Source organism: Pseudorca crassidens, chromosome 1, assembly GCF_039906515.1.
Source record: "Pseudorca crassidens isolate mPseCra1 chromosome 1, mPseCra1.hap1, whole genome shotgun sequence".
NCBI classification, from domain to species: Eukaryota; Metazoa; Chordata; class Mammalia; order Artiodactyla; family Delphinidae; genus Pseudorca; species Pseudorca crassidens.
In genome coordinates this window covers 123506533-123525910 of record NC_090296.1, presented here as the reverse complement: position 1 = coordinate 123525910, position 19378 = coordinate 123506533, and the positions used below count along the sequence as shown (strand labels likewise).

At 59.0% G+C, this 19378-nt stretch overlaps 1 protein-coding gene across 3 annotated transcripts in view; it reads left to right on the top strand.

Moving 5' to 3' along the window:
• The window catches only part of PSTPIP1 (proline-serine-threonine phosphatase interacting protein 1), a 39940-nt gene extending 21462 nt beyond the window's left edge, over positions 1 to 18478 (top strand). For 2 of the 3 annotated variants that reach the window (XM_067754776.1, XM_067754782.1), the window contains exons 4-15: positions 6250 to 6284; positions 6525 to 6631; positions 8963 to 9025; positions 9665 to 9763; positions 10709 to 10754; positions 11771 to 11850; positions 12450 to 12548; positions 13630 to 13726; positions 14267 to 14357; positions 16815 to 16870; positions 17065 to 17198; positions 18171 to 18478. In XM_067754776.1, coding sequence (XP_067610877.1) covers positions 6250 to 6284; positions 6525 to 6631; positions 8963 to 9025; positions 9665 to 9763; positions 10709 to 10754; positions 11771 to 11850; positions 12450 to 12548; positions 13630 to 13726; positions 14267 to 14357; positions 16815 to 16870; positions 17065 to 17198; positions 18171 to 18302 — 1039 coding nt within the window. In that variant the 3' untranslated portion in view covers positions 18303 to 18478. Of the gene's footprint in view, positions 1 to 3344; positions 3380 to 6249; positions 6285 to 6524; positions 6632 to 8962; positions 9026 to 9664; positions 9764 to 10708; positions 10755 to 11770; positions 11851 to 12449; positions 12549 to 13629; positions 13727 to 14266; positions 14358 to 16814; positions 16871 to 17064; positions 17199 to 18170 lie in introns of those variants that run through there. The other variant, XM_067754792.1, reaches the window with a different exon arrangement.
• The last annotated feature ends 900 nt before the right edge of the window (positions 18479 to 19378 follow it).

Here is a 19378-nt window from a genome sequence, read left to right as displayed (position 1 = left end):
TCAGGACATGGTGAGGAACGAATGGAAGTCTGTGGGGACCTTCTTTGTCTTCCAGGCAGGGGGTGGAATCAAGGGACCATGACCCAGGGGGAGTCCCTGCCCACCTCCTGCCCTCCCAGGCCTGCTGGAAAAGGAGAACTTTCCCAACAAGAGAGGAGACCTCCTGGGGGAAGTGTTCCAGGCAGGGTCACGGTGCGAGGTCAGGCTGGAGATGGACTGCGTGAAGCACACTCAGGGGGCTGTGAGTCACGGGGGACTTAAAATAAGGAAGGAGAAGCTACCAATGAAGAGAATCAAGTGGGAATGGAGCCAGGTGAGCAGCGGGAAGGGTGGAGAGGTGCACAGAAGTGGCCAGGGCGAGGCTGTGGGCAGCACTGATTCCCTGCGTGGTTATAGGAGGCCGAGTGGGTCAAGGTCTGCCCTGCCCTATATGCTGTGTGACCCTGGGATGGTCACTCCCCCTCTCTGAGCCCTGGGTCCTCAGCTGTGAAAGGGGACAATCACTCCCAAGAGTTGCTCTGGACAGTCACAATGTCAAGCAGAGAGTGCCAAGCCACAGCGATGCTCAATAAACAGCAGGGGTCTTTACGATCTCATGGGCCCCTCCTTACTTACTCCATAAGTAAGATAAATTGGGGTCACCTGGTTTAGTTTAACGCTAAGGAGCCTGCCTGGCCAGCCCAGACCATTTCCTATGAGGCCCAGCCCCTCCCTGGCCCTGGCCCTATCCTTAGAGACACAGCTTCCATCCAAGGTGGGAGCACCAGGGTGGGGCCCCAGGCCAGGGAAGGGAGGAGAGTCAGGGTCCACCTTGCTGCCTACCAAGGAGGAGCTGGTGCCTGGCTGGGAGGGCCAGGCCCTAAGGTTCAGCCTAACCAGTGGAAGGAGAGGCAGGAACAAAACCCACAGGGGCACCGCTGCACAGCCACACGGGTTCCAGAGCAGGCTGGGAGCAGTGCATGCATACCAGCACTGCCCCGAGTTCCCCATCGAACTGGGGTGGCCAGAGGAGCAGGGCAGAGCAGAGGGCACCTCCTGGGAGAGATGGACAGGAAGGGAAGGCACCTTCCTGACAGAGGACTGGCACGGACAAAGGCTGGAGGTTGGAAAGCTCAGGGCACATTCAGAACCAGAGAGTCAGGAGGCAGGAGGCAGACCATCCCAGCTCACCTGCTGCTTCCCGTAGGGCTGTGCCCCTTGCAGCTCCCAGCTCAGCTGACTATGCGCAGTAGGTCCTTCACCATTATTGCTGTTGATCCACGAGGCATGTACTAGGGCTGGTGACACGATTAAGCCATTCCTTTCTTTAACCGTGGGCCAAGCATCCCTCATCCATCCAAGCATGTAAGGAGCACCCACTATGTGCCATGCCCTAGGCCGAGTTGGGAGGGATTCAGAATTTTTAAAATAAAGGGCCTCACTGTTCTGAAGCCAGGGCCTAGCACACTGAGGGTAACTTCACTCTCGTCCCCAGTCCTTTGCATCAGAACATCACTCCAAGGGCCCTCTCATGCCCCACCTCCTCCAGGAAGCTCTCCCAGACACACTGGCCTTGTCTGCCTGTCAGGGTCTCGGCTTAGACCAGGTTGCCCCATCCCACACCAACGCGGAGGGCTCTTTGTGGGTAGGGGGAGTGGCAACCATGACAACGTGGGTCGCTTCCTTGTCGCCGTGGAGACTTGTGGGGTTGGCACCTGGCAAAGCTGGCCTGGCCACTCCATGTGGGGACTGGCAGCTCATCCTCCAGGGCCCGTCTCCTGGTCAGGGGGAGCCCCCTGCCTCCCCATGGCCAAGGCCTCTCTGTCCCGTGGGATGCTCATTCTCAGCCCCTGGGAGGGTGGGCGGAGGGCTGGGGGTGCATAGGCTGGATGCGGTGAACGAAAAGGACAAAAGCCAAGGGGTGAAGTGACCCCAGAAATAGCCCAGCGAGAGCTGAGAGGGTGAAGCAGGCCAGCCTCCCCACCCCTGCTGCCTGAAATAGAGCATTTCTGTGTCATCCCCTGACCTCAGACTGGTCAGAAGGCCGGAGACTCAGCCACATATATTAAAACAAGGTTACTCCCACCTTCAAGTGATTTTTAGCATTCTCCTCCTTCACACATTAACTCAGCAAGCATCTGCTGGGCAGTGGCAATGGAGGACACACAGATAAGACCTGGTCCCCAACTCGAGGGATCCCCACAAGCCCTTTCAAATGCATCTTAAAGAAGCACTGGGTGGGTGCAGGGGGCTTACCCATAACATCTAAACCACACATCCAGCCCTTACAGAAAGTTCACCTTGACTCTCCTTCCAACCTTGGGGCCTTTGCTCTGGCTGTTGCCCTCATTTCTCCCCTGCGAGGTCTAGCTGAAATACCACCTCCCCCAGAAAGCTGTCACCTCCCCCCACCTCTTGTTCATCCTGCACCACGTAGGGTGCTGAGTGTCACAAGCTGCAGAAGCTGCATGGGGCAGGGGTTCAGGAAATAAAGGGGAATTGAGGCAGGGCTGGGAGCAGCTTCCTGCGAGCCCCTTTGCAGTAGCCGCGAGCAAGGACGGCCCCCACCTGAGTCCTCACACCCTCTCGTCCCTGCTTCACCCCCACTTGTCACAGCCTAAAACGCTGTGTTTTCCTGTCAAAAGAGAGGGATTTTTTTCATGATTTCTCTTCCTCTGAGCTCAGAGCATGAAGGTATCACTGAGGATATTGGAGGGAGAGAGGCGGGCCCTGTTCCCATCAGGGCTCCTCTGGGGTCAGCTCACTCAGGCCCAGCCTCCAGCAAGGGGAGCAAGAGGCCCATCTCCTGTGAGCTGGGAGGCAGGGGCCTCCTGGCTGGCAGGTGCACAGGAAGTGGGATGGCAAAGCAGGGACCACGAGATGGTGCGTGTCACAAGGTGGTACAGAAGTACAGAAGGAGAGACATTTACACTGGAAATTCAGACTGTTTGGAACAGAATTCCAGGCTGAGTGTTCTGAGAGCAGGGTTGAAAGGGGCAATGGGATGAGTTACACATGAGGACACTGGTGACTGATAACAGAGGTCAGAGGCTTCCAAGGGGTCCCCATCCTTGACATGTGATGGAGACACGGTAGAGGAGAGCTCTGGGAAATCTGGGTCATGGTTTCCCTGAGTGGTTTGGAGTTGAGAAAGGCCTAGGAACTTATCGCTCTGGGCTGTAATCCTAGGGACAACGGGGAGGAGAACCAGGCACTGCCGCTGTTCAGTGGCCTCACAGTTCAGTGCTGTGACAGACACTCAAGGTATCAACCCAAGATGACAATAGGAACAAGTGCTCCGAAGGGACAGAAGAGGAAGCCAGGCAAAGATGCTGCACATAGGGAATTAGCACGTGCAAAGGCCCTGCACAAGAAGGAACATGGCGTATAGAAGGAACTGGTAGGTGGCCAAAGAACAGGGATAACAGGTGAGAAGTGAAGCTGGAGGGCTGGAGGTGATGGGGCAGAGGCTAGGGTGGTGGCAGTGAGAGGTGGACACACAGGAGATTTGGGAAGTGAAAAAGAAGGTAACAGAGGGGGAGGAGGGTGGAGTCAAGGGCGGCTCATAAGTTTCTGGTGTGCATAACCTGGTAGACGGTGGTGCCTTTGCTGAGAAGGGAGCCCTGCAGGAGGAGCAGGTTTGTAGGGCGATGAGTCCAGTTTCGGACACTCTGAGTTTGAGGTGTCTGTGAGACGTGAAGTCTAAAAGGAGGTGAGGACCAAGCAGTGGGTGTGCAAGCCCCAGCCTGTGGGAGGGGTCTGGGCAGGGTGTGGTCATGCTGTGGGTCATGATGGGGCATGGAGAAGTGGCCATACTGGACCTAGAGAGGCTCTAACCATGGATGGGGAGACTGAGGCAGGAGATGAGTGTGTGAGAAGGAGGTGTAACCGCTGGCAAGGTGTCAATTCTGTCAGAGAAGAGTCCTGACCTCTCCACCCCCCGCCAGGGCAGGTGGGGTCACCATGGCAATCGCCCCTTCCTTCCTCTGGTAAGAAGTAGAAGGCTCCGGCTCTCTCCACTTGTGTGGCCATGGTCGGTTTCTTTACCTCTCTGACCCTTGTTTTTCTCACCTGTAAAATGCGGATAATGATGGTACCCTCCCTGCCTGGCAGAGGTGTGAGGATCACATAATTTAGGCCAGCATTTGAACGTACATCAGCAGCACCTGCAGATTTGTTAAAACACAGTGTGCTGGGCCCCTCTTCCAAGCTTCCGCTTCAGGAGGATTGGGGTGGAGCCTGAAATCTGCGTTTCTAACAAACTCCCAGGTGATGCTGCTGCTGCTGGTCTGCTGATCCTCCATGGCCTCAGTTTCCCTAACTGTCCCCATGGGAGGAGGGAGCCCCCCCTGTGAAGCCTGCCTTGCAAGGCTTGAGGGGAAATGCAGGCGGGTGGGCAGGGCTGTCTCACTGGGTGTCATGTGGCCATACGGCCACCAGTGGGCGGGAGCGCTGCTCCGCAGAGAGGCTGGATGGGCTGCAGCAGGATGCGGCCAGCAACAGGATCCTCGCCGCTGCCTGGGTGTGACCCCAGCAAGCCTGGCCACACTCGGGCCTCAGATCCCCTATGGGCCTCGACTGACTGTGGCTCCTCAGGCGTCCTGGTGAGGGGGGAGTTAAGGGGCCATAAACACTGGCAGAGAATTTTACCCTTGAGATAGACAAGCCTCACTTCAGGGCCAATCTGCAACCTCCGCACACCGTCTCTGTGCACTTGGAGTCTTGGTGCCCACAGGCCTGCAGGGGGTGGGGGGAAGGAGCCCAATCTATGGGGCTGCCTCAAGGGGACCCCCTACCTGAAGGCAAACCCAGTGGGGGTTTCTGACAAGAGGGGGCGCGCGGTAAGCCCTTAGGTGGGGCATTTTGGAGCTACAGCTCAGGCCAGGTTACGGGACCTGGGGGACCCCCAGGTCAGGGTGTGCAGTAGTGGGCTCAGGGGAGGGTGGCACAACAGCAACCCTTGTAAAGCATCTTCTTTGCACCAGCTCAGAGGTGCTTTATACACATACATTCATTTAATCCTCATAACCATTCTGTTTGTGCTATTATCCCCATTTTACAGAAGGGGAAACTGAGGCACAGAGAGGCTAGGTAACTTGCCCAAGGTCATACAGAGAGTCAGTGGCAGAGCCTGGATTGAACTCAGGCCGTCTGGCTCCAGGGTCTGCTTCTAACGCACCTGGGAGTCCAGAGCAGGAAGCCCCTACCCAGGTTCCTAGCTTGGGATTCCAAGTCACCTCCCTCCTCTGCCAGGGGGGGAGCTCACTCCTCTGAGAGGCCCCTGCCCCTGAGAGCTGATGGGCTGAGGAGAGGCACTTTACCGTCAGTCCTGCTCTGAGCAGCAGACAAGACTGGGCCCTGAGTGGGCTCCGACATCTTTGCTCAGATCTCAACTCCGTTGGTAGCTCTGGGAAACAGCCCCCTGGCAGGACTGCCAGATAAAATACAGAATGCCCCGTTAAATTTCAGATAGACAACAAATATTTTTAAAATTTACGTGTGTTCCAAATATTACATGGGGCATGTTGACATTCAAAAACGATTTGTTGTTTATCTGCAATTTGAACTTAGCTGGGTGGCCTGTATTTTTATTTGCTCCATCTGGCAACCCTACCCTTGGGCGTAACCCCCTCACACCTCCTATGCCCAGCCAGCCCCTTCCCTTTCCTTTCTCCTTGGTGCCCTCTCTGGAGTGGGCAGTGTCTGCATGTCTGCTTCAGACTGGCCACCTGGTGCCTCCTGACTCCTCCTACTGGGTTTTCTCAGGCACCCCAAGCTTAGTGCACCCTAAAGTAACTCCCCATTTTCCCTCCTGGGCCCCTCTCAGAGGTGTCACCACCATCTACCCAGCCACCTAGCCAGGGACCAGGGAGCCCCTCAGTTTCTCACTGTCCTCACCTGTACCTCCTATTCATCCTGTCCGAAGGCCCCTACATCTCTCCCCTCCATCACCTCTGCCCTGCTTGTCCCCCTCTTCCCCCACAGCCCCCTCCAAAATGTCCTCAGGCCACCTGCCAGGTCTGAACCCCACCCTCTCCTGCTTCAAGGCAGGGCCCTGAAGATGTGCAGAAGCCAAGAGCATTCTGTCACAGTGGGAGGTTTGATTTCTGAGCGGATGCTCACAGTCTGGCTAGAGGGTCCCTGGGATCTAGGTCAGTGTGTGTGAGTAAGCCAGGGCCCTCCCACCAAAATAAAAGTCCCCGGGCCCAGCCAGGACTTCAGGTTCCCCTGCACTGTCCTCCTGCTGACCCTGGTCTTTCTGTTTTGCAGCTCCCTGAGGGCCTCCTTTGACTCTCTGAAGCAGCGTAAGTCCCGCCTGCTCCCCACTCCAGGCTGCAGGGTGACAGGACCTTCTGGAAACACCAGATCCCCCACCGTTGGGGATGGATGGATGCTGGCCAGGAGTCGAGGCTGGTGGAGGACTTGGGGGTGACAGAGATGAGCTGTGGGGTTGGGGTGGGCTGGCCCAGGCAGGGGCAAATATGTGAGTGGCTGGGGCCCACCAGGTCTGACACCGGGGACCACTGTCCTTACTCCACCCCCAGAAATGGAGAACGTGGGCAGCGCCCACATCCAGCTGGCCCTGGCCCTGCGTGAGGAGTTGCGGAGCCTGGAGGAGTTTCGTGAGAGGCAGAAGGAGCAGAGGAGGAAGGTAAGGGGGCGTGGGGATGGGCCTCGAGTGGGCGGTGGCTGTTGTTGCTGTGGAGGCAGTAGGGGACGGGCTCTCCCGATGGGCAGCACCCCAGGCTTGCGGGTGATGGCGATTTGAAGGAGGAGAGGGGACTGTGGACAGACACCTGGTACTGGGACCAGGGCCCAGCTCTCGGGCCTGAAAGCCCCACTGGGGGTCTTCCCCCTGCGCTGTCTCAGGCCAGGAAGAGGGAAAGACCTTGGTCTTTTTGATCATCCTACCACAACAGGCTATAGAGGGTCCATGACAGCTTGGGGGTATCCAAAGGAGGCAACCTAAGTTGGGGAGTCACCAGAAACTGGTCCTGAGCCCAAGGATCAGGGCTGTTTACCTGGGAAAAAGGAAGACTTGGGAGTCAGTCACTGCAGCCACTCTGCAGGGCTGCCTGAGGCTGAGGGGAACAGACAGAGCTTGTGGGGAGTGGGGGCTGCCGAGCCTACCTCAGCATCCAAAGGTACTGTTCACCCATCTGTAGGGTATGGCTGTCCCTAGATGGAGGGATTGCATGGAGAGGAACTGAGGTCCCCATCATGGGAGGTATACAAACAGAGGCTGGAGGCTACTTGTCAGGGAAGCTGCAGAGGTTGGATGGGAGGTGGGCTTGGTGACCCCTGTGTCCCAGGGCCCCCTCCCAAGCCTGAGACTCTCTGACTGGCTGAGCACGTGGCCCTCTGGGAAGGCAGGTACGGACACATGATCAGCCTCTCAGGGCCTTAGTGATGAGCGTGGTGCCTTAGACAGGGTGGGAGAGGCCAGGGCACAGGAGCACTTCTTGCTTGGAGAGGAAGCATTATTGTAAACTGTCCAAAGAACTGAAAATGGGAAATTCCACACAACTGAGCTGTGAAGGGACAGAAGGCAACAGTTCATGGCTGGGGCCAGGCTGGGACTGGGTGTCCCGGCCAAGCCACTTACCCTCTCTGTGCCTGTTTCCCTCTTGTGCGATGGGACACTTACATCCACCTCCCAAGCTTTGGGGGACCCAGCCCAGAACTAGGCCCCTTGCAGTCTTCACAGGCAGGGTGCTGGCTCCGATTAGTAGCTCTGGCCCCAGAAATTTAGTGTGGCTGTACTCCCTGTCTGCCCATCTGGCCAGCTGGGGCCTCAGGCTTTCACGATTCTAAATTTGGGTTCCTGAGCAGACAGTGGGTCCTCCAAGCCAGCCCCAGAAGTTGGCCCAGCCTTAAGGAGCTGCAGCAGGCGACCCCTCTGAGCTGGGACTTGCTTGCAGAGCATCTACTGTGACAGCAAGGCCCCAGGATGGCTGTTTAGAGCTTTCCTGTGGCCAGTGGGGCTGTGATGTCTGAAAAAGCTGTTCTGGACAGAGGGACAGTTCCAGGGTGTGATCAGGGCTCCCACAAGCGAAGGACAGCCGTGATGTAGTGTGCGGGGAAGGCTGCCTGGGTGTGTGTGCACACATGTGCATGTATGGACGTGGGTGTGCACCCAGGAGAATGAGAGGACACCTCTGCACACCTGTGAGCATGTGCATGTGTTTCAGTGTGTGTGTGTGTGTGACCAGGTGGCTTCTCGAGGTCTCCCCGCTGGCACCGGCCCCACTGAGACCCTAGGCACGAACCGGCTCCAGCCCCAACACGAGAGGTGTTTCATTTCCCATTATCCTTAGAGCCAATCTCTGTCCAGGCCGAGTTCCATCCTCTCCATCTGTACAAGGAGCCTGGGAGGCGAGGTGGAGGTGCAGGGGCCCCGTGTGCACCAGTGGGTGACCATGACCAAGTCTGGGGTGTGTACACAGGGCCCATGGCTGTGTGTGGCGGACATGGGAGAGTGTACGTATGTGTACTTGTGAGTGGTGTCTGAGGTTGCTCTGTGAAGGCCTTGTGTATATGCAAGGGGGAGCGTGGGGGCCTGTTGACGTTTACTTATGTGTGTGTGTGTGTGTAACTCTGTGTGCGTGTGTGTGCCCGCGTGGGTACACGGGGTATGATGGCTTTGAGTGGGTACAGAGGCTTGTGAGTGAAGGACAGCGTGCGTGCGTGTGCGCATGTGCACGTAGGTAGGTTGGGTATTCCCGGGCAAGAGACCAAGTCCTGGCTGGGGTCTGCAGGGAGAGGATACACCATGTGTATCCATGCCCCGGGTTCCTCTAGCTTTCTGTTCTGAGCAGTAGTTGTGAAAGAGCAGGCTGAGGGAGAGGGAGGGCATCTTGTCACCACCCCCTTCAGAGCCAGGAAGGAATGCTGGGCCTCATCCCAAGGACACCCCGTCCTCTGGACCTAAGGGAGTGTCCTGAGGCCACGCCCCAAGCTCAGAGCCTCACGTCCCCTGCAGTATGAGGCCATCATGGACCGTGTCCAGAAGAGCAAGCTGCTGCTCCACAAGAAGGCCATGGAGGTGAGCGCTGGGGTCTTAGGCCTGGAGGGGTGGCAGGGCTCAGGGTGTGGATGCCAGGAGCCCTGGACTGGGCACCTGGGACAGGGATGCCTCAGGCCTCCATCCAGCAACAGGCACAGTGGCCTGTCGGGTTCTTGGTGTTGCACTTGCTCCCAGGGTGCCATGCAGATTGGCCCACGGCCTGACCTTGGGGGGCTCCTGACTGATGGGCAAGCAGCCAGTCCCGGACAGCGGTCTACAGGGTCATCCAGGCTGTCAGCTGGGGACTCCAGGGGCAGAGGGAGAAGGGACCCCTGAGCTGTGTCTCCTAGTTCACTGAGTAAGGAGAAAAATAGCTCCACCACGTGTGCGGAGGCTGGCATCGTGATGACGCATGGCATTTTAAGGGCCCTGCTGGCGGTTTGATGCGACCACACCTCTGAAGAGGCCGGGGCTGTGGGCAGGGCTACGTTGTCCCCACTGGGAAGGGGCCTGGGAACAAGACTCCCTTCTCCATCTCCATTCTGGACCCCCAAATCCTTGTCCCTGGTGAGGAGGCCCCCAACCCATCCACAGCCCCCAACAGGGAGAAGGGAGGTTGGGCTCAGGAGCCTCACTTGGGGCCCCCAAGTCACGCCCCTCCACACACACCCCCCCCAGTCCAAGAAGACATATGAGCAGAAGTGCCGAGATGCAGACGACGCCGAGCAGGCCTTCGAGCGCATTAGCACCAATGGTCAACAGAAGCAGGTGGAGAAGGTGCGTGGAGCCCCTGAGGCCATGTGGTGTCACAGGGCTGGGGCAGGGCGGGGAGGGAGGGAAGGGGTGCCACAGACACTCCAAGGCAAGGTCTGCATCTGGGATATCCTGGCTGCTCACCTCGCTCTGAACCTTCCTCCCTCTGTCTGTGAAATGGGTTTCCTAGAATCTCAGGGTCTAGATAGACAGTCAGCTTGATCCCCTTTGCCATCTCCAGGCTGCACCCAAGGACCCACTCCTCAGAGCAGGCCCACTGCAGCCCAGGCCCAGAGCTCACAGGGCAATGAGAGCAGATGCTAACCCTCACACAACCCTTTGGAGAAGGGCTCAGTAGGCCCATGTCACAGGAAACAGGCCCAGAGATGGTAAGTGACTTGTTCAAGGTCTGAGGGCCAGGCAGAAACAGAGAAAGGACCCAAACCCAGGTTGTCCAGAAACCAAGCTCTTGACTACTCTGGCCTCTTGGCCAGGGTGGGAGTGTCAGAGATGCCAGGGCTCAAGAACACATTTTGCCCATTGCACAGACAGGAAAGCTGAGGCCCAGAGAGGGCAGGGGCCTGCAGGTGAGTTGGTGGCAGCAAGTCAGGGACAGAGCTCCAGCCTCAGCCAGTGGGTTCAGCAGTGGGCGTGGGGCCCCAGGGCCCGGCCCCTGGTCTACATTTCTCCCTTTAGGTCTCAACATCTAGTTTTCACATGTACCTGCATGAAGTGCAGGTTTCTGTTTTATTCCTTTTTTACTGGAACCAGGCTGTGGGCCCTTGTAGGGTGAGGCTGGAGTTAATGATGGAACTTGCCCACAGTTGGCTCCTGAGTGTCCCCCTGTGTGGCCAGAGAGGGGATGACAGAGTCCCTTCAGGGTTGTCCAGGGAAACTCGGAGCCCAAGGGCTGGGCTGGGAGGTTCCCGGGGGCGGGGCTTCAATGCTGCTTTCCCTCTGTCTCTTCAGAGCCAGAACAAAGCCAAGCAGTGCAAGGACTCAGCCATGGAGGCAGGTACGTGGCTAGCCCACCTCCTCAGCCTAGGGGGTAGGGTGGCTTGGACATCCCTTCCCCCACAGCACACTGCCTTCACCCTGGGGACACAGTCACGCTCATCACTCTCATTTCCATACTTATGCAAGTAAAACGAAACCATTCGTTTTCTCACATTTGCCAAGACTGTTCTTGGTGCTTTGCATGTTTTAACTAACACTTACAACAATCCTGCAAGGTGGTCATTATTACTATCCCCTTTTTTTTAAGAGACGAGGAAACTGTGGCACAGAGAGGTTAATTAACTTGCCCAAGGTCACACAGCCAATAAGTGGTAGTAACTGTATTTGAACGCAAGCCATCTGGCTCCAGGGCCCAGGACTTTCACAGCCACCATCAAGGGAGACAGGCCCACTCATCGCACATACCTCTCTCTTACATACACTGAAACCCATCAGAGCCTTCTCTGGGCTTCTGTCTCCTCTATCCTTCTCCTGATGCCAGAAGACCCCAACACCCCTATCTCTGCTGACACAACTCCTAGGACAGAGAGCTTTCCGTTGCTCCCTTTCCCTGGGAAGGCTCTCCCTCCTGCTAGCGCTGCCTTTCCCAGGACCCAGCTGCTCCCTTGGCTGGGGGCACAGAGGTCATGGTCCAAGCCTGCTGGCTTCCCAGCCCGATAGCTCCCAATGCTCCCCTTCACCCCTCCTCCAGGGCTGCCCTCTCTGAGCCTGTTTCCCATCTGGAAAGTGAGACGGTGGGACCTGGGGATGGTGACAGGCCCAGATTCTGACTTTGGGTGTATGAGGCTCTGCTCCAGCCCCAGGCAGCTGGACCACAGGGGGAGCTGAGAGTCACCCTAAGGGCAGTAGCACAGTGGCTGGCCCTTACGAGCGTTCAGATGTAGCACCAGCAGCCAGGGCAGGTCTCTCTAAGGAGGAGGAGGGCACTCTGGGCAGGGGCACTGCAGGAGCAAAGGGGTGGCTGTGGGGGGTGTCTAGGCCACTGGCCTCCCCAAGGACTGCCTGTGCTTCCAGAGCGCGTGTATAGGCAGAACATCGAGCAGCTGGAGAAGGTGCGGGGCGAGTGGGAGCAGGAGCACCGGACCACCTGTGAGGTGAGACACTCCCGGCGTGGAGGCTGCTTCCCGAGCTACGAAATGGGAGGGACGCCCGTCCCCGCTCCCGCCGCTTCACGGGGGGGAAAAGAGGCAGTGCTGCGGGAAAGGCATCATTCCTTCATTCATTCACTCATCCACTCACTCCACAGGCCCTGTGCTGGGTCCCTGCCCCCGGGGAGCTCACCGCCTGGCTTTGTGCTCTGGGTCCCCTTTTGCAGGCAGGCATCCTTCACCCCTTTTGGCTGAAGCCGAAACTGAGGCTCAGACAAAACCCATAGCTTCCCTGGGCTCTGCTGATGAGCAGGGCCTGGGAGACAGGGTTCGGGGTCCAGGGCTCCTCTTAAGACACTCCCCAGGGGTACACTCCCCCACACCTGGAGGAAGGACGGGGCAGGAAGCCCACACGCAGTTCAACTTCCCTCCCCAGAAGCCTCAGGAGCTGGCACAGAGGTGGGGGTGGGGATGCCCAGGAAGAGTCTTTCCTTTCGGCTTGGCTTCAGCAGAAGGGGTCTGGCTGGTCAGCCCCAGCTGAGCTGAGTGGGGCCTGGCCTGGCCCAGCCCTGCAGCAGCCCCCGCCGCCCCCGCTTCTCCCCCAGGCCTTTCAGCTGCAAGAGTTTGACCGGCTGACCATCCTCCGCAATGCTCTGTGGGTGCACTGCAACCAGCTCTCTATGCAGTGCGTCAAGGATGATGAGGTAGGGGCTGAGGGCAGGGAGGGGTAGGGAGTGGGAGGGGGGCGTGAGGAAAGGTCAGCCTCCTAGCAACGGCACACCCAGGTCCACCTGAGCCTGTCAGCAAATACCTAGTCCTCTGTGGTCCGAGCCCTGGCCTCGGGGGTCTCTGACCTCAGCGCTGAGCCGCTGCCCCAGGCCCCGAGTACAGGGAGCTCAGTACCACAAAGGGCCACAGCCTCTCTGCCTGCAGACTGGGCTTTGTGGTTACCCTGGCATCTGCCCTCTCTGCTCACCCCTGCTCCAAGGCCTTGGCTCTGCTATCAGAGCCACAGAGCACATGCTCCCTCTGCTGGGATGGGGAAGGGAGGTGGACACAGCACCTCAGAGGTTTGCAGAGAGGCTGGGGGACCCTCGGTTGCCCTGCTCCAGGCCTGGCGCATGCAAGAGCCAAGGTCCGGTCCCTCTTCTGTCTCTAGACATCTCCAGGGTGTCCTGGTTCCCCCTTACTGAGCTCTACATGCCTGGTGGGCTGGGTGGGTCCTCCTCAGCAGAGAGGGGCCGCCACCTCCCTTGCCAGGGGCCTTGCAGTCCTAGAGCCATAAGCTCCCTCTCTCATGGCAGCCCTGACTCCCTGATGCCCGCTGCTGTTACTTGCCTAATCCCTTCTGCCTATGGGGTGAGGAGTTTTGGGGGTTTTCTCTCCAAATGACTTGAGCCCACCTGGTGACCTCCTTGTAGCGGAGGAAGGAGTGTGGGCTCTGAATCCTCTCATACCGGATCCAAAGCCCAGCACACTGAATTCCTGCTTTGTGACCTTGGGCAAGTCACTCTCCTCTGAATTTCCTCATCTGTAAAATGAGGAAGCAGTGTCTACCTCAGAGAACAGGAGTGGGGTAAATCCCTTGCAAAGGAACTTGTGCACAGTAGGTGTTCCGGAAACAGGAGAAGCTGTCAGCCAGGGCTCTAACCCCTCAGGCAGGCCTGGGGCAGTTACACCTCAAGGCCCCTGGTCAGAGTTCAGACCCAAAGTGGGGGCAGGCTTGACAATGTGGGCATGGAGGTGAGGCCTGGCCCCTCAGCCTCTGCTTTTTCCTGCCCCCAGCTCTACGAAGAGGTGCGAGTGACGCTAGAAGGCTGCAGTGTGGATGCCGACATAGACAGCTTCATCCAGGCCAAGAGCACGGGCACTGAGCCCCCAGGTGAGGCCCACATACTGGCAGCGCAGCCTCTGGGTCCAGGCCCGCCTTCCCTCGGCCTGGCCCAGGTTCTCTGAGCCTCAGCTGCCAGGACAGAACTCGGGGGGCTCACAGCTCCTTTCTGGGTGGAGAAGCCTTGGCCAGGCCCAGGGAAGGGGTCAGGGACAGTGCAGTCCCCTGGTTGGGTCCTTAGCCTGCCGCCTCATCCAAGATAGAGGATGAGCAGAGCTTAAGAACACTGACACTGGAGGGGGAGATGAGGATGGGGACAGAGGCAGGAAGCCTCTCCAGAGCACCTGCTCCAGCCTGCTTGGTGCCACTAAATCCTGAGTCTAGACTATTCGGTCTTGGTGCTGCCCACAGTGAGATATCTCTAGGAAGGGAGCGGGCCCCGTCCTCAAGCACCAAGGTGGCCAGGGCAAGGATGGTAAGGTGGGGCCCCAGTCTGGGTCTCCGGATGGGGAGAGGATGGGGTGCCGAGTGGCACAGGTCCTGCCTGCCCTGCCCTTGCCACCCTGGGCCTCATGCGCTTGCTGCCTGCAGCTCCGGTGCCCTACCAGAACTACTATGATCGGGAGGTTGCCCCGTTGTCCAGCAGCCCTGGTGTTCAGCCGTCCTGTGGCATGATAAAGAGGTGAGCCGCCTGCTGGGTGCCAGCCGGACGGGATACAGAGGGTGGGGCCGGGGGTGGGGAACGGGGGCTGCCAGGGAGGGAGGCCAGCCTCTCCTCCTGCAACTGGCTCTTCCACATGTATTTATTGGGCATCTATTATGTGCCTGGTGCCAGGGTTTAGGTGCTGGGCACTCTTCGGGGACAAGACAGGTTCAATCTAATCTCATGACACCCTCAGCCCGAGGGGACCTAGGCATTAAAGAATCACAGCCCCCTTATTCACTAGCGACTATGCTCAGAGCTCCAGGGAAACCCCAGGCTGGCTGACCCCTTGGGCTCTGCTGCTAGCCTGGTTGGAGCCTTGGACAGTCAGGCTGCAGTGGCAACCCTCTCCCACTGGCACGGGATCAGAGCATAGGAGAAGGCCCTACAGCCAGTACTCTTGGAGAATTCTCCAGGTTTTTCCAGGGCCCCTTCCCTGGCCTGGCTGTGGTAGGTGCCAGGGTCCTGGTGTCAGGCCCCAGCGTGTCACTTGCACAAGTCACACACCTCCTCTAGGCCCGGGGCCTATGCGTGTTGGGGGCAGACTCAGACCTAAGGACCCTCTTGGTTCAGGCCTTGGGTGACGATGGTGACAGCCCACTGGGAGCGCCATGGCCTGCTCAGGGAGCCCCCCTGCCCAGGAGCCAGTTCCCTGAGCTCCCCAACTGTGCACATCTAGGAGCATCCATGGGCTTCATATGGTGCCTGCGCCCCACCCCCACCCCCCAGGCCTCTGTGACCTCCTCCCTCCCTCCAACCCACTGCAGAGAAGGCCCTGCCTTTGAGAGGCGGGTGGGGTGGAGGTGACGGGCTCCCGGTCCTCTGAGGACAGCTCATTTCTGAGGCCTCTGGAGCTGCCCTGCAGGAAGGCTCCTGGGAGGCAGAGGCTTGTGGGCACCATGGCATGCTCCTCTGGGAACCCTGAGAAAGTAAGAACCCCAGGAGAAGGGCATTCTTACCCTCGCTATCATTCCAAAATCTTAGGGGACTCAGACCTCCCTGCACTCCCAGTGAGGACCCAGATCCCAACACAGGTGGTCACTTAAACAACGGGACAGAAGAGCTCACCTGGGGCAGTATCAAGAAAGGACAGAAAGGGGTCTGATGAGGATGAAAGATAAAGAGGGAAAGAGGTCGCACAAGCAGAGGCCTGGCTGTTGCAGGGGACAGGCAGGGACCACCGTGTGGGGACCAGAAGCCAGGCAGGGCTGGGGAGGGGCAGGGGCCACTGGCCAGGAAGTGAGTGGACGGAGGAACGGAGTCGAAAGCGCAGACAGCCCTGGCACACACAGCCTCGACGAGCTGCTCCTCCAGCCCCAGCCCTGCTGGGTTAACCCTACCTGGCAGGGGCAGGAATGCCACAGGCACCAAGTCTGCAGGGCCCAAGGTAGCATCAGGCCTTCCCACGTGTGCCAAGTCCATGCATGCCTGTCCATGTGTTTCCATCCTGGGCCCTCAGCTCCACAAACCCTGCAAGGGGGCGGGGGTCCCGGATTCTCCCACCCTGGGAAAGGTCTCTGTGTCCCACCTGGCACTACAGGGCAGCCTCCTACGGGCCCAGCCCCTTACTGGGCACTCAAGACCCCTGGGGGGTCTGGCCTTGTCCCTATTTCAGTCTTATCTCCTATACACCCCAAACTGGTCCACTCCGCTTCCCAAATTCCTCTGTCTGTACAATCTGCACCTTTGCACTCCTCTCCCATTCACCGGCAATGCCTTGCACTCCAGTCTCTACCTGATAAAGCTGAGTCTTTGCAGACTTGGCTTGACCCCAACAGGCCAGGAAGCCTTTCCTGATCAGGGGAAGTAGCATCAGCCTCTACTCGTTTAGCCCTTAGCACTGTCTGCTTCGGGGCACCCACATCTGGTTCCTTACTAGGTACCCCAGTGTCTGCCTCTGCCTCTTGATTCTTGCCTTTTTTTTCTCTCTTTTATTCAACAAACTTCCATGAGTCCAGCTCAGTCCAGGTCTGAGCCAGGCACGAGGGAAGGGGTGAATTAGCCTAGCACTGCCTCCTGGACCTCACTTTGTGTGGTCGGGGAGCGGCTGGGCTGCCCAGGCTGGTGAAGGTCCTAGCGAGGTGTGAGTGGGCCAAGCTCTAGGGGGCAGCTCCTTTGCCCATGGGGGAGGCTGGAGCAGGGGCCTGGTGGGTGTAGGGCCTGGGCCCTGGAGCACAGAGGTCTTAGAGCCCCCATTTAGGCCCTGCAGGGAGCAGGTACTGAGAAGACGTCTACAGGGTGAGGGACTGAGAGAGTGCGGCTGGGCAAGAGCCACTGGACCACTCTTTAGGGAGTCCTCATGGTGAGGGGCACCCCATAAATCATATCTGTGCCTGGAGGCTAGGGGCAACCCCAGCCCTGGAGCCCTGTGGGCTCCCTGCCTCATCTACTCCCCCCATCCCACCCTGACTCACCTGCTTTCCTCCCTGTCCCCAGGTTCTCTGGGCTGCTGCATGGAAGTCCCAAAACAACATCGTCAGCAGCTTCTGCAGGTAATTGGGGGTGACAACTGTCAACCTGCGGTGAAGGGGAGGATGCCTACTTGGCACAGATGGGCCTTCCAACAGCTGGGAGGTTAGGGGTTGGGAAGAGGCTGGGCCAAGTCTGGGGAAGCTCCACGTCGGGGGGGCCTCCAGGGACCACTGTTCTTTGTAAGGGGCGGGTGCCAGCCTCACCCTGCTCTCAGCCTCCACAGAGACCCTGACTCCCACCTCTGATCGGAATGAGGGTGTCTATGCCGCCATCGCTGTGCAGGAGGCGCCAGGACCCCACACCCTGCCAGCCCAGGATTACAGGGCGCTCTATGACTACACAGCCCAGGTGAGGCCCCGCCCTCCCCTCCTTGGGAGGGCACCAGCATGCCCAAGGGTGTGCTCACACGTAGGCACATGCACTGAGTGGGCTGGGGTGGGTGCCCTTAGAACAGCACCTGGCCTTTGGGAGGGGCCCAGTGCGGACGTGCTGAGTGAAAGCTGATGAACGGCACAAGGGCCTTGGTCACAAGCACATGCGGTATACAGGCAGGTGTGCACGTGTGCAGCAGCTGGCAGAGCTGCAGCTATCTGAGGAAGTGGTCTGAGGATCAGGCTCTGCACCCACAGGTGAGGGCCTTGTTCTCCGTGACCACGGGCGCCCAGAACAAGCCATGGTTGGAACGAGGCCCTCAGCTGTGCCGGGGTTGATTTTCTGAAGCCCACAAGGGGAGGATGAGTAAAGGAGCCACAGGGCAGCTGTGCCCAGATCCCCAAAGAGTCTAATCTGCTCCCAGTTTGAGGTGAGGGAGTACAGAGCTGGACTCCAGATCCACTGGGACTGAGGCCAAGCATCTCCTCGGGGCTCGGCGGGCTGCACTGACTCCCGAAGCCTGGTCCCTGGACAGGGAGACAGCCCAGGAGAATGATGGTGTGCCTGTATGGCAAGGGCTAGCAGAGGTGCGGGCGTGGCAAACACACCTGACTTGCTAGGTTGCAGCATCTGAAGCAGGGAGGGGAAGAAGGGAGCGGCAGGGAGGTGAAGCAGGGGAAGAAGCCCCAGGTCGTGTGGGAGGCCCACAATGACAAACCAGAGGGGACAAGAGGCTGAGCCCCACGAGGCACCCCACACCCTATGTCTCCAGGGCTGCCTTAGCCCAGAGTGGCCGTGTCTTGCAGCCCCAGGAGGCCAGCATGTCTCAGCTGACAGCCCATCTGGGAGACAGGCTGGCATTTACTGCCTGGGGTTGGGGGAACGCCTGACCAAAGGCCCTCCCAGCAGGCCCACTTCAGCCAGATGCGTTTTCATTCTCTTGCCCAGAATTCCGACGAGCTGAACATCTCTGCGGGGGACATCCTGGAGGTCATCCAGGAAGGGGAGGATGGCTGGTGGACAGTGCAACGGAACGGGCAGCGTGGCTTTGTCCCTGGCTCCTACCTGGAGAAGCTTTAAGGAAGGGGCAGTAGCCCCCGCCTGGACCTGTCCTGTCCACGGGGCCAGCAGTGCCCCCACCACTGCCCTGGCCTCGCAGGGGCCTCAAGACAGAGCCTACCCTCAGGAAAGGTACCGGCTGCTCCCGAGCAGTCCTTCCCACAGGGAATAAAGGAGCGCTCTTTTTCCTCCTTGCACCCGTGTCCAAGTGCTCAATTCGGAGGAGGCAAAGGAGGGGAGAAGCCCAGGAGAGCAGAGCTCCCCACCTGCAGTGTTGTCACTGAGGCCCCAGCTCGGGTCTGTCCCTGGTCTGCTGGGGATGGGGAGGTACCCTAGCCCTGGGTCCCGGGGAACTGCCACGGAGACATATTCACAGCAGGCAATGGGAGAAGGCCGCAGCGGTCAGGGAGGACGGGGGTAGGGGCAAGGAGACGCTTGGGACAGCTGGGATGGGGAGACCAGGCTTCCTGGGGCAGAGGGACTAGAGCAGGGCAGCAGCAGACAGAACACAGGGAAGGCAAGAGCAGCAGGACAGGGCAGGTGTGTGAGCACAGGGAGGAGGGACACCTGGAACGTTCTGGGGATGAGCCAAGCTTAGTTCCAGGCAGGAAACAGGTGACAGGTCTGCCGAGGCGGAGGGGCTGTGGCATGGTCGCTTAGGCAGGCCTGGAGTCTATGCGGGCTGACCTGGGCACAGAGGTGGCCAAGCTTTTCTTCTGCTCTTGGTGCTCTCCGGCCTTTGTCTTTTTGGCCCCAGAAACGTAACTTCTACAGCTGCCCAAGGCCTGCCACGGCCCTGCTCCAGCCACGCCAAGGGCCTGGGGAGTGACTGCAGGGGGAGAGCCAGTGGGAACCGGCCGCTCCGCAGTCCTAGGCCTCCCCAGCGCTCGCCTGTGAGAGCCCCAACACTCTGCCGGCACAGCAGGCCAGCAGCCCGCCCCAACTCAGGGCCAGACATGCCGGGGGGGCCTCCTCCACCGGGCACACCTTGAGTGAGCCTGTTACTATCCCCATAGACCACCTTCCCTGGGACTTCATCACTTCGCTTGCTCGTTCATTAACCTTTGTGGCCCACCCACTGTGAGCACAAGAGGAGG